General features: G+C 42.4%; 1 protein-coding gene across 1 annotated transcript in view; it reads left to right on the top strand.

The window, feature by feature from the left end:
- The window catches only part of RHOA (ras homolog family member A), a 24,017-nt gene extending 9,755 nt beyond the window's left edge, over positions 1-14,262 (top strand). The window contains exons 2-5 of the mRNA XM_082059979.1: positions 8,226-8,383; positions 10,733-10,853; positions 11,884-12,014; positions 12,985-14,262. Coding sequence (XP_081916105.1) covers positions 8,228-8,383; positions 10,733-10,853; positions 11,884-12,014; positions 12,985-13,158 — 582 coding nt within the window. The 5' untranslated portion in view covers positions 8,226-8,227 and the 3' untranslated portion in view covers positions 13,159-14,262. The remainder of the gene's footprint in view (positions 1-8,225; positions 8,384-10,732; positions 10,854-11,883; positions 12,015-12,984) is intronic.

Here is a 14,262-nt window from a genome sequence, read left to right as displayed (position 1 = left end):
AAAAATTTTGCGCTTGGCAGGCTTTATGCTGGATGAGGTATCACCTGCCCCATTGCAGCCATCATAGAGGCAGGATAAACAACAGACTGTGTGCTAACTGAAATGCATTGTATGCGTATGCCTATTAAACACCAATGTTGTACCTCTGGATAACTCTTTATGACTATATAAAATTCATCAGTCGTTAAGGGTTCACCAGGGCTGGCACTGAACCAATGTTGTTAAGACCTAATGCAGTTAAGCTGACCCTGCTCCCGGTTCTGGTGATGTGGTACAAAGAGGCTTGAGCTGGTTATTTGTGGAGTTAGCTGACACCTGATGAGGTTTATTGGCCAGGGTTGTAACACGGTTATAGTGCTCCCAATTTAAAGCTGGCTCTGGAAGTGCACGGCTATGCGTGCAAAGCATTTTTTGTGAACTAGTAAAACTTGCTGGGCTGGAGCCTAGTTAACACACAGTCTGAATAAGCTGCTGGCAGAAAGCTGAATGCTCTGCTCGCCCTGTCCAAGGACCTTCCTGAAGGACTTGTGTCCAGTATTTTAATCCTGTTGGATACTACGCTGACCTTCTGTGTTATTTTTTCAGTTGTACTTCAGTCTTACAATAGATAATTTCTGTTTCGTCATGATTACATTTAATGTGCAATGTCAGTAGCCTGCCCTGTGCTTTGCCAGTTTTGGAACTTTTTTAAAGTGTTAAATTTCATATGTAACCCTCCAAAAAAAAACCCCATCAGCTATCTTTTTGTTAGCAACTGCTCCCACATAGAACCATAGTTGGAAATAGGTCTATTCTGCAGTACTGTCAAACTGCTTTATGTGCTGGGTGCTGTAAGGAATATAAATATAGTTGTTTCCCAAAGGCCTTGTTAGCAATGCTGTAAATAATGTGGCTTATCAGTTTATGAATGCATGTGTCCACAGGCAGATTTGCACAGAATTAAGTAAGTGTTATTGAAATAAGCTGTGCTTACTGTCTCCTTTATAGTGGTGACTGCATTCATGTTTTTAGTGTTTGTATTCCATCGGCTTGTAATTGAACTGTATTTGTACCCCAGTTATACTTGATTTCAAGTTGTATATGGTACCAAGTGAGCATGATTGCTCTGGGCATGGAGTTCATCTGTCTTTACTTGCAGTGCAGCTGTACAGGTGGGTTCTATTCTGGATGTCTTTAGAAATAAAGACAATAAATAAGTGGTTACTTGCTGCATGGTTTAGTGTGTGTAGTTCTTCCAGGACTTTTTAGGAACCTGTAACAGAAGCATAGGATTTATCTAACTCCTTCATGTGATTGAATCTCCCCCCTCTCCCCCTTTTTTCTTACTGCAGTCCCATGGTTGTTTGCTACCCATTTTGCAACTTCTGCAAGAGGTGAATTAGGGTCATAGTTTCCTTTACTTCACAACTGTTGCTATTTAAGAGCATAGCCCATCCTGTGTGGGTTATGTAGAAAAAAAAATAGCACATATGGGATTACGTATGCTCAAAGGAGCTGATTTAAAGTAACATGGATAGCATTTCACCAGCAAACTGCAAAATTTCTGACATTTGTTTGTACATACTTTCACTAATGAGAAGTGTAGTGGAGGGGAAAAAAAAGTACAGAATATATGGTTGCTGACATTTTCCATTGGTGCTTCCATGGAGGAGAAGGTTTTGAGACATTCACCTCCTGTTGGCAAATAAGCAGCTGGGAGATGTGGGAACCGTGGGTTCTGCGCTAGAGGAGGGTGGATTGGAGCGGTTACGTCCTTCTGCTGTCCTCCTCCTGGCCTGTTCGCCTGCACGCTCCCCGTTTTCTGCTCGTGGTCTTTGGACCATTTCTCCCACCCAAATGCTCCAGTTTCCTCACTGTCTGTATGCAGCTGCCCTAAAAGCAGAGCTATTTGCTTTTTGGGCTGATCTGCTTTCTGCCCCAAACTGTTTTGGTGGTTCTCGGCTTTTATGCCAGACTTTGCTAAACAACCAGAAGAAAACTGTGGAGAAAGCCTGTTCATCCATGTCTTCTTCATCACTGGAGTCCTTGGGGAAACTCGTTCCTCCTCCCACTCAAGCTTGAACAAAAGTGAGCATATTTTAAGAATAAATGCAGATCCTGGTGCAGAGGCAGTTCTCCTCTGTGGTAGGTAGAGGGCAGGGCTTGACTGGTCAGGATGGGGGACACTTGAGTAAAGCTTCATCTTTTGGTCCCTCAGCCTTGCTCTGGTTCCTCCCGCTGGCCCAGGGCAGGGGAAGTGCAGCAGTTGAGAAGAGGACCAGGCTGGGAGTGCTCAGCTGCAAACCGAGTGTAGAGAGGACAGCGGCAAAACAGCCTCTACAAGGTTTCAAAACCCTCGCCAACATTTTGGTTTGAAGGACTTCAGCAAGATTAGGTGGGAGAGAATTTAAAAGATGTTTCCCCCTCAGCATCAGAAACATCGTTAATGGTCCTGCTGAACTGTTTTTTCTGAGTTCTTGCTAACATATGCAGTCATCCAGATCTTTTTGGACAAAACTGTGCATTATACAAGGGATCTGCTGGTATGGCATAGCAGGCAATAGAAATTTGCTAGTAGTTGACTGGTAATTGACATTAAGTCTAGTTGGGATGCCTATGTGATGGTAAAGGGCTGTTTCTCTCACTTTATTACTTTCTCCAGGGTGAGATCCAGAGTGACACAGGCAAACCTGGCATGTTTGTTACCAGCTTATCCAACTTCAGAATGTCAACAGTACGTCCGTAGTTCTCACTCGTGCTGTGTGGCCTTGGGATTTGCGGGAGAGGAGGCACTGGAAATGTTCTTTGGAAAAATACGTAGGATGCTGAAGAGGCAATTCCATTGCAGTAAACAATACTTGGGGGGAATACGTTTAAAACATGGAAAAAAAATATTTTCCCTATTTATCATTCTTCTGGAGTATTTGCTAGATTCCCTTAACAAGCAAGGCTTTATGCTGCGTGAGTCTTGGAGCGTCACTGCACTTAGAAATAGCAGCCTCATGTAACAAGGATATTAGTGTGGCAACTCTCAGCAAACAGGAGCTCCTTGTGTTGTAACCTCCTGTGATGTTATTGGGATTGAGTAAACGATGTCTAAAGCTCTTGTAATACCCGTGAAAGGCCCTGGCCGAGGTTGAGGAAATGTCATAATTGAATCTCTTCCATTCAGATGAGTCACTTGACTCATGTTGTGAGAGTTTCCACTTTGAATCTAGCAGACTAGCTGGTTTTAAGAAACCCGTAAATGCAAATGTGGGAGGAGTGGTTCATTTAAGAGTAGGAAAAACTGCAGATCTGTCATCTTGCTGCAGAAGACGGCACAGATTCCTCTAGAGCAGCCATTGTCCATGTACAGTCCTAAAATGACATTTGGCCCTTTGAAGACAACGGTGAGGTTGATGTGGCGCTGGTGAAAATGCGTTTGACAGCCCTGCCCTAGAAGGTCACTGCAGCCATGCTGCTGCACTAATTGGGGTAGAATATTTCTTGCTCAATGTTCTGTGAGCATCGTCAGTGATGCTGTTCCAGCAGCTTTCTGGATTTATTGGTCTCTCCCTACTCTATGCATTGCATAAAAGGATGAATGTGTAATACGTATGTTCAGTTACAGTGAGGCAGTAGTACCTTGTATTTGGTCTATTTGTAATATCCTCTTAGGTAGTTCATATAGTTTGGCATTTTTTTAACCTCCGAATGTAGACACATACTCACTAGCGACAGGCTGTACTGCAGCAAATACTGACTTGCATGTAGTGTGAGTACTGTACGTCTGAGTATTTGCCAGACCTGACGATCACTTACAGCTCCCCACTGGACAGGAATGTTTTTATTTTATCTAAAAATGATTTGATAAAAGATGCTGATCTGTACACTGAATTCTCTAAATTAGGAATTTATTATTGTAAATATGCTAATGCATGGATTACAGGAGGCTGTTGCTGTGGCCAGATATCTGCTACAATTTGAAGACCACAGATGAGGGTTTGGGACATTGTAGCACCACTAGGACAGTTTCTGTGTGCACGGAGGCCTCCAGCACTATGGAGGAGATGCGTCTGTTGTAAGAAGAAAGCTGGTGCAGGCCCAGCAGCAGCATTCCACCCTTGAACATCCTCATGTTGAACAGAACTGAAATATGTTGTTCTGGCAGCAAGTAAGGGTTCAACCTCACCAGCAGAGAAGAAACTTCAAGTACCGTGAAGCTGTAGAGTCACTAGTGTCCAGGAATGAGTGGCTGTGATGTTTGGTGACTTCTGAGGTTGATGGAGGGGTCTGTCCCGTGATCAGACCTGGCATCCTGAGGCACCTCTGTCTACCCAGGATTTATAATCAGCTGTTTCTGAAAATCTGTTGAGGTCCATAAACAAAGGAACCTCGGCCTATGCTACATGCCCAGGTTAATGCCTGAGGTGAGCGAAGCAAAAGCAGGTGCTAGGGCTTTGGAGACAAGTGAAAGCTCCAAGGATGGCAGTGGTGATCTTTGCATCCTGAAATGAATTGTATACAACATATTTGCTCCAAGGACATTATGCAGAGGGAATTATTCACTGGTAATGCTCTGGAAGGTGAAACTAAAGTAAAAAAGGTCAGAGTGCCATAGGTCACCAAGAAAAGATAAGGTAGCCGGGGCTTTCTGTGAGCATCTTGACAGGATGCTCTAGAAGCTGGTGATGAGGGAAGTTGAATTGCTTAGATGTTCAATGTACTAGACAGAAGGGACCGTTGAGCAGGTTTGAGATGTCCTGGTGACCATCCTGCACGTAAAAGACTGAGCAGAGGAGTCTCGGGGTGGCTGGTGAGCAGTGGGAAGGAGGCGGCTGAGCACATGCAGCTGATGGGCACCGCTCACAGAGCGCTCTGCCACAGGGGGGCCAGGTAACCGCAACAGAGCTCAGGAAGGGTTCAGGCAAGGAGACTTTTCTTAGGAAAGGGGTACTGAGATCAAGTAAAACTCCTGAAATAATTTTTTGGATATATAATTTTCAAGCTGTTGGGTTTTGGGGGTTGTTGTCTTGGTTTGTTTGGAGGGTTTTTTTGTTTGTTTGGGGGTTTTTTGTTTATTTTGGTTTTGTGTTTTGGTGTTAGAGGGGGTGTTTGTTGTTTTTGTTGGTTTTAGGGAGAGATTTATAGAAATCATTATTTCAAATTATGATATTTTTTTTACAGAATTGCAATTGTCTTGTAGACTTTAGGCATAAGTATGTAGAAGCCAAAGCATAAAATTAGATCCAATGGACAAGGAACACTTAAAAAAAAAATCTAGAGTGACAGAAGTATTTGGAGGAAGGTAAAGACAGAGTTGATCTGATAATCCACAGAAAAAGACAGTTATCCGTAGGTGATGCCGGAAGGGTCACCTGCCCCGGGTACTATTGCAGGTCGCACACGTGCTCAGCACGGGAGGGAGAGGAGGGAGGATCCTGAGGAAGGACGTGTTATCCCATTCCCACATCCACCTGCGTTGTCTCCAGTGGGGTTTCATCAATGACCTAGATAATTACTTGGGAATCGTGATTATTAAGCTGGCACCTGAGAAGGGCTGTGATTAAGCTGCAGGACAGCACTAGAACTTGGAGGTAGAAAAAAACATCAGAGGTGAGAGAAAAACATGACAGCAGAACTTTCAGCTGTGCGAATAGAGAACAACTCACTGTGTAGCAGTCCTAATGAAAAGACCTGGGAGTTGCCATGAGTTAAAAGTGGAATGTATCAACAATGTTGTCTTCTGGGAAGGTATGGGGGGGAAAGATGGACACTTCCAGTATGGTTTTTGAGCAATAGTATATCCTGGAAGATCAATAAAATAATCCTTCAGCTCTAATTAATCTGGGTAAAGCCCTAAGTGAAATACTGGATTCAGCTTTTGGGCTCCATGCTTTGGTAAATTTGTGCCAATTGGACTGTGTCCAGCAGGGAACAACAGGAAGGTCTAGGAAATATGATTTACAGCGAAGGCTTAAATGAACTGGAATTGGTTGGCCTGAAGACTACATGAAGGCATATATTCTCAACGGCACTAGGGAAAGGGAATAATCTCTTCTCCTATGCCTGTGACAAACAGGATAAACAGTAGTGGGCTTACATTGCATCAAAGAAGGTTGAGGTTACATGTTGGGGGTTATTTTCTCATAGTAAATATTGTGGAGCACAGGAGTAGATGGCTTCAGAGGTTTTGTAGGACTCAGCAACACAGGTTTTAAGGTCAGATTAGACAAAACTGAGAGTAGGTAGAACTTGTAAGTAGTTGATCTTGACTTGGTACAGAGGACAGATGATTTTCAGTTCTGCAAATATTAAATATTACCAGTGCTAGAAACTCTTCAAAGCCATCTAAAACGAATGAAAGAATACCTTTTTAAAGCTTGGATCGTTTAAAACCTTCCACAGATGTAAAAATAACCCCCAGTCCCTAAGGTAAATAACTTGAATGTGTGAACATATATATTTACAAGGTGACAGAAGCTCATTTTAGAGATAGATTAGGATTACTTGAGCAGTTGTGTCTGACAAGCTCTGCAGGCCCTTGAACCCTTCCTGCTTCATGTGCTGAAATGGTCCTTCTCTGTCTGCACCTGGAGCAGAAGTACAGAACCTCTGTAACACCCACTGCTGCTTCACCACCTAATAGTGCTAAAGGTTGCTTTTAGGTGGTTAGCTTTACCTTTCTACTTAGAGAAGAAAAGAGGTGGAAAGGAGAAAACATTTTTGCAATGTCTTTTAATTCTCTTCTGTGCCTCTTTGTACCCTTTTGCCCTTGCCTTGTCAGCAGCCCTAGTCGTCCTCACAGAGCTTTGTACTGGGATTGTCATGGAAAAAGTTAACTCACAAGGGTGCTCCCCCGTGCTGTTTTGGTCATGCCATGCAAGGTATTATGGTGGCGTTGCTATTTGCTCCATTTCCAGGAAGCTCCATGGGATGACTAAGCGGCTTCCCCTGGAAACGCCTTCGTGTTCTAGAGAAGAAAGTAGTTACGGGTCTGTCCTCATTCCGGTCCTTGCAGCCAGATCCCTCCCTAAATCTCCGGCTCATTCCTGCAATGGCTGCAAGTAAATGCCCAGGGAAAAGAAATAAGAGAGCAGGCGCATGTATAGTGCCTTCCAAAGTACTCTCACAGCCCCAAAGTACTTTTACTGTGGGGATTTTCTAAGGCAGATGTGTTTTCTGCATTCTTTAACTCACGCAGGAAGCTTCTTCCATGTACTTGCCCAGTCTCCTTTAGGCCTGTATAAATTGATTGTGTCCACAACATCCTCTTGTTCCTAAGGCTCCTTGCCTTGAACCTCATTTGCTTAAACCTCATTTACTTGAATCACTTTCTACTGTCTTTGTATCCCCCCCCCCCCGGCTCACGTTTGTTTGTGGGAAGTGTTGATGAACAATCAGTCTCTATCTGTACTATTTGGGTTCACTTGTGACTTTGTAGAAGTTTGCAAAATAAATCCAACACAATCATCTCGTTCAGTCCCACCCTGACTCTAGGCTTGTGTTAAACCTTTAGAAGCTTTTGTAACATCTTTTTGAGGTCAAAGCTGCATGTGAGCAAGCCATGAATTTGTATAGTCCTGGTACAAATTAATATGTTGAACAGCACAGGTCTGTGGAGCATCAGGGTGGTGTCTCCCTCTATGTCCCCCTTTGCTTACTGTAAGCTGATAGCAGGCAAAATAACCCGGTAACAGCGATGTCTGGGAAAGCGGGGCACGTACTTCCAAAACCCTTCGCAGTGTGGTGGCTGTAACCCGAGGAACAGACTGGTTGCCTTGAGTTCCTTCCGCGGGTGCTCTGATGAGGCAGCGGCTCCTCAGCTTATGGCACTTTGTCATTAAGACAATTCAGTGTGACAGGAAAACGTTACTGCCCTGCGTCTCATATTCGATTCCCTACAAGACACTTTTCAGAAGGTGCTCTAGGGCAGTGCTGCTTGCTCGCTCACAGTCTCTGGACATTCCCATCTGAACCTTTAGAATGCGTAAGGAAATGCCAGACCAGGCTGGGCTCCTCTCCTTTCTGTTATTTTTGCACCCAGTAGCTCAGTGGTGTGTTGACTATTCTAGAGAATGTTTTTCTAAAAAAGAATGGGAATTTCAACTCGCGTGATTCCAAACACCTGTCTGTGTCTCTAATGGACATGTAGGCTCAATTTAAAAGTTCTTATTAACTGGAAACTTAGTGCTTGTTAATTATTAGCATCTCAGTTAAAAGCTGCAGTGGAAGAATTAATAAGTCGTTGTTTTGTTTTTCAGCTATGGCAGCCATTCGAAAAAAGCTGGTTATAGTGGGTGATGGTGCCTGTGGAAAGACCTGTCTGCTGATTGTATTTAGCAAAGACCAGTTCCCTGAAGTGTATGTTCCCACCGTCTTTGAAAATTATGTAGCAGATATTGAAGTGGATGGAAAGCAGGTATGTGTACATTTCTCTAACAGTCAAAATGAACTTGCATTTATTCAGAATAGCATGGAGATCTCTGCACTTCTTTAATAAGTGATTAGTACACATGCTTAGTGCTTATGTTGTAAATACATTTCTAAGTATTAAGCATTTTCCTGTGGAACAAATATTAGCCTTGCTAGGACCTGCTTGTATCCAGTTGTCTGTTTAACATCCTGTTTCTAACCTTACACAAATTGAAACGCTAAAGCAGCCAAGCATACCCACAGCTCCCTGAGCTTTATTCATAGTTTATACTAAAGTAAATCATTAAAATATTTCATTTTAGTTTAAAATATTTTGAAAATCAGTTTTCAATCCGTGTGACCCCAGCTCCTTTTGTTTGCCAAACCAGCGAGCACACTGGACCCCTACTCCAAGGGGCAGTTTTCAGCAGGCTGCTCTCTGAACGGTGGATGGGTTGCCTTCTGCATTTATGTCACGCAAGGTAATAGGTGACATGTAAAAATTGTCACTTTCAGGGATACTCTGGGAGCACAGAAAGCAGAAAGCTCCTGCCTTGAAAGCTCAGCTATTTGAGCTCGCTGCCTCGCCTCTTGCTGCGACATGCGCCTTTGCACTGGGTTCAGGTGCAGCCAGAACATCTTTCAGTCAGTTCTAGTTCAGATGCAATGGCAAATTGATTGAAACTGTTCAGTTTTGATCCTGATTTGAACAAAAACTTTTTGAGCTGGTTTTGGGCTTTATGTTAAATTTGATTTCCTACTGTTACAGGCATGGGTTGTTTGTGGGTTTAGTCATGGTAGTTCATGCTATTCGAGTCTAAAAAGATCTTTTGGCTCCCTTATATGAATGGGTTAAAAAAAAAAAAGGCTTTTAGATTAATATTGGAACATACTTTCCCCCCAGGTGATAGTTTCTGCAATTTCTATATTGTATCTTAGACTCTGAGGACTATTGGTTAAAATATGCATGATATCAATTCCCCTCTCTTATTATCTAGTCAAACTTATCATTCCCTTCTGCCTAAATCTCTGCTTCTCTAAATGGGTTGAACAGAGTTGTGCCCTATCAGCTACGTGCAGCTGGCATCTAAGTAAAAATTATATGAGCATCTTGAGCAATGCATTTTCTGCTGTGGAAATAAAAGGTGCATTTTTTTGTAACTAGATGACATACCTTATCTAAGCACTTTGTCTTCTGAAGACCTGGTTACAAAAGTTGATAGGAGAGCAGTGCTTCAGACCGTTCTGTTTGACAGCCACTTCCCTCTGTCGTCCCAGAAGAGCATTGCCAGAAATGTTCAGAAGCCTCATGAAGACAAAACGGTGATGGTACGAGATGTAGTTTTTTTGATAGAGCCACAGGAGCTGATTTCAGCGCCCAGACATCGCTGCACAAAATATGAACATTTGCTACAGAATTTGCATTTGCAAATGAGAATGCAGAAGTGACTCTGAGAGAAGCTAAGGTTTTGTGCCTTTGCAATATAACCAGACAGTTGCATCGCACATTCAGGCTCACATTTGGGTTCTAGTTCTGCCTGCCTGTCTTTATCTGAGCTGCTGTTGAGTTTTTTTCCCTGAAACTTTTGAACATAAGAGCTTAAACAAGAAGGAACCCATGCTGTTGCAAAGTCAGATGCATCAGAGAATCTCAAGCAAGAGTATACCTTAGGAGCTTGATTATAGTTTTAAAATTTCCTAGTTTAAACGTTGGCTATTCCTTCTACAGTGCTGCACAATCCTATTAGGGTGTTCTCCCCTAGCTCCACTCTAAGTAGAAATATTGAGAACATTAGCTGCTTTACTCAGTTCTTGGTAAGAAGCTGCTTCACACACATCAGGTTTATTTCAAAGCAAATTGCAAGTGTAAATTTCTGCTGTGATGGGGCTTCAGTGAACTTGTGCACAAGTAGGTACAGTCTTGATATTTCTCAATCACTACAGGTTCCAGATGTAAACCAATTGAAAATATGAATAGTCCTAAAAAGCATATACTTAGAGTCCATTTTCACTGAAAACGGGCATTTCTTGAATGCTTATCAGAGAAATTCCCAGCCCTTTGGAGCCAGTTCCCTTCGATTCTTCTGTCTTGCTTTTCTGCTGGTAGCTTTTATGTCCTTTCAGAGAACTGACACTGGTCATGGGTATAAATAAAAGCCCCATAAGGTGCAGTAAATTGGGTTTTTTTGAGTTATGGCAGGTAAAGTTTCTAATAGTTCTCCTGTCAAAGTGGCTTGTTCTGTAGTCTCCTCCTTTTGAGTGCTGTTGACTGAGATATTTTACCCACTTCTCTTGGGTTACTAGCTTCAAAACTTCCCTGGTGATCTGGCTAACTGCCTTGATCTTTCTTCTGCAGGTTGAGTTGGCTTTGTGGGATACAGCAGGACAAGAAGACTACGATCGACTTAGACCGCTTTCTTATCCAGATACCGATGTTATACTTATGTGTTTTTCAATTGATAGCCCTGATAGTTTAGGTAAGCAGAGCATTAACTAAATTGTAACTATGTGTCACTATATTCTCGTTGGAAATTGTGCTGTAAAATATATTTTCGTGTGCTGTAATGGCTGCCAGCATTCCTAGTTTCAAAATTCACACCCCAAGCGAGCGGGAAGGCCCTGGCTGCGCTCTGCTGCGTCTGGGTGCAGCCACAGAGCTGCTGTTTTGACTGTAGTGCAAAAGCTGGCTTCAGAATGCTTGCCTAAGTTGTTATTTCAGGCAGGAAAACAATGCCATGATAGCTAATGTCTCTTCAAAATCAGAATGGAATTTTGTGAAGAAAAGCGGTTATGTAGCCTGCAGGTACATCCACTGCTGAATCTCAGGTGTCTGAGAGCTGCTGAAGGCAAAGCCAAATGTTTTGGACTGTTCAGCACTTCCTGCTATATAGAATTTATCAAGGTTTTGCTTTCACAAGCCCTCAAGTTTTCTTGTGTACAAGTGTGGATTAATTTGCTGCATGTAGAGAGAAATGGCAAATCTGCAGGTGACTTACACAAAGTCTTTGTTTCTGTGCATCTGTAATTAGTGTGTAGAGCAGCATTTCCACTGCAGTTAATAGGAGAGTTCGGAGTCGTTGTTTGATGTTGCTTTTTTATAAGGAAGAAGTGACGTAAAAACTTGCGCTTCGGGGTTACGCTTCGGGGTTGTGCCCATCTTCAGTTTCAGAGAGAAAGAAAATGTTTCTCTTGAGGCAAAATATTCTGTAACGCTCTACTTAGAATTCTGCATGCTGTTCTTATGCTGACCCAAGTCAAGTAGCTACTGAGAGATGTAGAGAAGCCAAGGGTTTAGGCGTCCTTCAGCCTTAAAATCACCATAGGCAGGCTTGACTTTTTTGGTAATACCAGAACAGGTCTATTTGCTTCCCAAATTAAAATTAGAAAAAAGGCATTGGTGTGGATTAGCAAGTTAAAACCACTCAGGCAGCAGGTAAAAGCTTTAAAATAAAGCTCTCCGCAGAAGTGGGTTTTGGTACAGTCATACTTGTATTGATTTTTTTTCAGAAAACATCCCAGAGAAGTGGACCCCGGAGGTGAAGCATTTCTGCCCCAATGTGCCTATCATCTTGGTAGGAAACAAGAAGGACCTGAGGAATGACGAGCACACAAGACGAGAGCTGGCCAAAATGAAGCAGGCAAGTTCCTTTCTGATAGTCGCACAATGAATGAAAAAGGTGTAGTGGTTGTAGAGCATTAAATGAGTGGCCGCAGCTGCCTATGGGCTGCATAATGAACACTTCCCCGTGACAGAAACCAGAAAGTATATGTTAGCTTTAATCAGGTGTTTATTTTTTCATATTTGGAGATTTAATTTTTAGAAAAAGGCACTTTCAACAATGAAAATGGCTTTATGGGGTTACTAGCAGTCAGCTGCTCTCCATGCTGGAGAGCCGGATCCCTGGGGTAGAAAGGAATCCAGTAGCAGCCATCAGCACATCAAGTGCACACACACTTGTGTTGTTCTTTATTCTGTATATTCAGGATATGAAATGAAACCATTTAATGGCTAAATGTTTTGAGGTAATAACCACAGGTGCTGCAGCTTGTTCCTGAGCCTATCACTATGTTTCATACTCTGATTGTGTCTGAAACCCCCTGCTTGGGTATGAGACTGCAAATACTCTGCTCTGTCCTGGAATTATTGTTCCTGTTGCATAATATTTGTTGTAAACAAAGACTGAGGCGTTAGTTTTGGGATTTGTTCATAGGCTTTTGTTACAATTGTGGCAAAGAGTTGCATAAACGTTTCCTCAGAAATAAACAATTTGCTCAAGTTTCAAAGACTCTTGCAGCTTTCAAGCTCAGAGGTGTTAGAAAACCAATCGTGCCCTCAAGCTTTGGCGCAGCACGCAACTCTGCGTCCTGTCTGTGTAATCCAGTGCGTGCTGCACCTGGAGAAAATAAGCAAATTTCATTTGAAACCTGCTGTTATTATTTACAGGATCGCTCTCGGGGGAGCAATTAATTATTAACTAACCAATTACTTAGGTGCATTTAATGCAGAAATTCCTCTGCCTTCGTTGGGAAGCTGGGTGGGAAGGGAAGGTGGGTGTGTGTTGCTGTGGCTTTGGATCGCTCTCACCTGTGGCTTTTGTGCTGTTGCAGGAGCCTGTCAAACCTGAAGAAGGAAGAGATATGGCAAACCGCATTGGTGCATTTGGGTATATGGAGTGTTCGGCAAAGACCAAAGACGGTGTGAGGGAGGTTTTTGAAATGGCCACTAGAGCTGCTTTGCAAGCCCGGCGTGGCAAGAAAAAGTCCGGGTGCCTTCTCTTATAAAATGTGGCCAGAGGAAGATGGCCAAAGCAGCACCCTGCACTTGAGTAATTTTGAAGTGCTGTTTATTAATCTTAGTGTATGATTACTGGCCTTTTTCATTATCTATAATTTACTTAAGAGATTTAAAAATCGAGTCATCTTGCTACCAGTATTTAGAAGCCAACCATGATTTTTATAACAATCTGCATCAAATTCATCTGTGCACCCAAGGTTAACCTCAACATTCCTCTAACAAACCTTTTCTGCACTCACAGGATATGCCAGGCGCTAATTGAAGACAATTCTCTATCTCGTTTCTTCTCTCTAGAAAGAGAAAAAGCTGTCAACACAGAGGATTGCTCTGTAACTACTTTATAACTAACGTCCTATGCTAATTGAGTACAACAGTTACATGGCTGTATGTGGAATCAAGTGTAGCTTCAGTGCTATCACATTTAGGAAGATCTGATTTTCATGGCTCAGTGGTGTAAAACATTAGTTTGAAAATGTGATCACTCTGAAATGACCAAGTCCCATTCAGCTAAGGAAAAGTGAGGGTTCTGTGGTTTCATGTTAGTTACCTTTTAGTTACTGTGTAATTAGTGCCAGTTTAAATGTATGTTACCAAAAATAAATCTATTTACCCCAGCTTAGATGTAGTATTTTTTGTATAATTGGATTTCCTAATACTGTTACTTGTAACCTCTGCGTTAAGGTGTTCTGGGTTTTTTAAGAAACTGTATTTGAAAATAAAGTCCGATGGAAAGCAGCTGATCCTCTTCCCCTGTTCGTTTGTGTCTGACCCATTTGAATTACTTGAGTGGTCTGCACACCCAGGAAGAGTTTTTCCGTGATGTGCCGTAGGGATGAGACAAGACAGCCTGCTCACACTCAAAGCTTCTGAACTGTTCAGTTGCCTTAAGTTCATTGCTGGACCCAGTTTCAAAACAAAAAACAAAAAAAAAAAAAAAAAGAAAGAAACTTTTTGTGTAAGTTTGGTTACCATGTAGTGATCAGACTCCTAACCTGTGAACTTCTTGCTGTTCTGCAGCCAACTAAACTCTTTCTGTATTTTCATTTTTCCAACAACTAATAGAATAAAGGCAGTTTTCTAAGCTCCCTGTA

The sequence above is a fragment of the Streptopelia decaocto genome (genome assembly GCF_964273445.1).
Source record: "Streptopelia decaocto genome assembly, chromosome: 8".
NCBI lineage: Eukaryota > Metazoa > Chordata > Aves > Columbiformes > Columbidae > Streptopelia > Streptopelia decaocto.
The sequence above is the reverse complement of the archived record's forward strand: the minus strand, read 5'-3'. Positions and strand labels throughout refer to the sequence as shown.